The sequence below is a fragment of the Eptesicus fuscus genome, chromosome 1, assembly GCF_027574615.1.
Source record: "Eptesicus fuscus isolate TK198812 chromosome 1, DD_ASM_mEF_20220401, whole genome shotgun sequence".
Classification (NCBI taxonomy): domain Eukaryota; kingdom Metazoa; phylum Chordata; class Mammalia; order Chiroptera; family Vespertilionidae; genus Eptesicus; species Eptesicus fuscus.
Window position 1 is genome coordinate 17,652,708 of NC_072473.1, and position 2,206 is coordinate 17,654,913.

The 2,206-nt window shown below is 51.2% G+C and overlaps 1 protein-coding gene across 1 annotated transcript; it reads left to right on the top strand.

Moving 5' to 3' along the window:
- The first annotated feature begins 971 nt into the window (after nucleotides 1-971).
- On the top strand, nucleotides 972-1,733 carry LOC103298421 (ferritin heavy chain-like). Its single transcript, XM_054715045.1, has one exon. The coding sequence runs from the start codon at nucleotides 972-974 to the stop codon at nucleotides 1,731-1,733; it is 762 nt and encodes a 253-aa protein (XP_054571020.1).
- Nucleotides 1,734-2,206: the final 473 nt, after the last annotated feature.

Below are 2,206 nucleotides of genomic sequence, written 5' to 3' on the forward strand. Positions count from 1 at the left end.
GATTGCAGAGATGAACACTTCCACTCATGGCATATCAGCAGTCTATTTAGCCCAACTATCCTGCTGAGAAAAATTAAGAAAGCTGGAAGATATTAAAGATACTGTTTGAAGGCATCACAACCCAAGGAAGGAAGCATTTAAAGAGGTGCAATCTCAGAAGAGAAGCCTAAGTGGTGAAATATACCCGAATTTGCTACTTCGTTGCTCTTGAAGTGTTTTGCTGATTCCAAAGATGAGATTGAGGGTCCAAAATACTAAACAGGAAGCTGTAGCTAAGCAACTGAACAGGATTCCAGGAGTCTCAACCAATCCAGGGGCACAAGTTGTACCTGACTGTGCAGCAAGGAAGAGAGACTCTGGAAAACAAACCAGGGCTTCATTTGGCACCCCCAGGTGGCTATGCCCTAATGGCAACTGAACCTAAAATAGAAAACACAAAACCTGAGATCCGGTTTCGGAAAAACTCAATCACTGAGTGTGATGAGATGAACTAACCCCACCTTAATTGCCTCTCAAAAGCAAATGCTCACTCAAGGAAAGATCAAATCACTCAGAAACTGCAATGACTTCTCTAGTATTTCATTCAGAAAATCCAGCACGTGATAAAAAATAACCACCCCTTACTTTTTGCGTGTGGTTATTTTTTATCACGTGCTGGACTCTGGGGTGAGGGCAAGTGCGGCGGGGGGTGGGGGGTAGGGGAGGCCAGGGGGAAGGTCAATGGGGGAGGGGAAAGGAGATATATGTACTACTATTTGTAATATCTTAAATAAAATAAATAAACATAAAATAAAAAAAATCAAGAAAAAAATAAGGGGGATGGTCCCACCTCAGAGCCAAGGGTCAGTTGCCAGCAGCCTAGCACCTGAGAAGCCTGTCTCGGGTCAGCCTGGGAAGGTCCCCCAGGGACAGTCCGAGGTCCCCACCGCCACCGCCACTGACTGGGCTTTGGGCCGCCCTCACCCACCACCATGGGAATGATCCGTCCCCGGAGAAGCCACCGCCTTCGCCCGCGCCGCTGCCCACCCCGCAGCCCGCCCCTCAGCCCTCGCCATGAGGCTCTGTTGATCTACTTGGCCGGAGGGCCACCCCCGGAAAACCTGTTACCCATGCTTCCAGCCATGGCCCCTGCGCCTCCGCCCATGGCCGCTGCGCCTCCTCCCGTGCCTCCTGCGCCTCCAGTGGCGGTGCTGGGGCCCATCTCCCAAGTGCGCCAGAATTACCATGCCCACTGCGAGGCCTCTATCAACAAACAGATCAACCTGGAGCTGCACGCCTCCTACGTGTACACGTCCATTGCCTTCTACTTCGACCGCCAGGACCAGGCCTTGCAGCACTTCGCTGCCTTCTTCCTGTGGCAGTCCAGGGAGGAGTGGGAGCAAGCCCAGGCATTGATGAGGCTGCAGAACCGGCGAGGGGGGCGGATCCGCCTGCGAGATATCAGGAGGCCTGACCACAACCGGTGGGAGAGCGGCCTGAAAGCCATGAAAACCGCCTTGCACATGGAGAGGATGGTGAACCAGAGCCTGCTCCGTCTGCACCAGCTGGCCACCAGCAAGAACGACGCCCACCTGTGCGACTTCCTGGAGCACCACTACCTGCGCCAGGAGGTGAAGTTCATCTACAATGTGGGAGCCAATATCAGCGACCTGCGCAAGCTGGGAGCCCCGACCTCCAGCCTGGCGGAGTACCTCTTCGACGCGCTCACCCTGAATGCCAGCAAGAAGAACTGAGCCTGGACTGCCTGACTGGTAGCCATGGGGTGACTTCCCCTGGCCACCGTGCCCAGCATGCGTATTGCCATACTGCCCTTGCAAAACGGTCACTTCAGTTTATATGTTCAAGTTTTACCGTTTCTTCAAATAAAGTTATTGGTTCTTAAGTAAAAAAAAAAAAAAGGGGGGGGGCTAAGTGGGAAGGAAAACAACACCTATTTCATTGTGGGGGTGGGAGTGGGAATTCATTTTCTTCATTCACTGAGGCTGTTGGAACAGACAGAACTAAGACTTGGTTACACCCAGGCAATTTAGAGCAACAGTGAGATACCTATTAGATGGGCAACAATGAAAAATATTGACCATGGCAAATGATGGCATGAGATAGAGTAAATGTGATTCTCTTAAACTGATGGTAGGGAGTATAACAGTATATTCACACCACATAACACTTTGGCACATTCTAAAATAACCGAAATGTACAACTATCA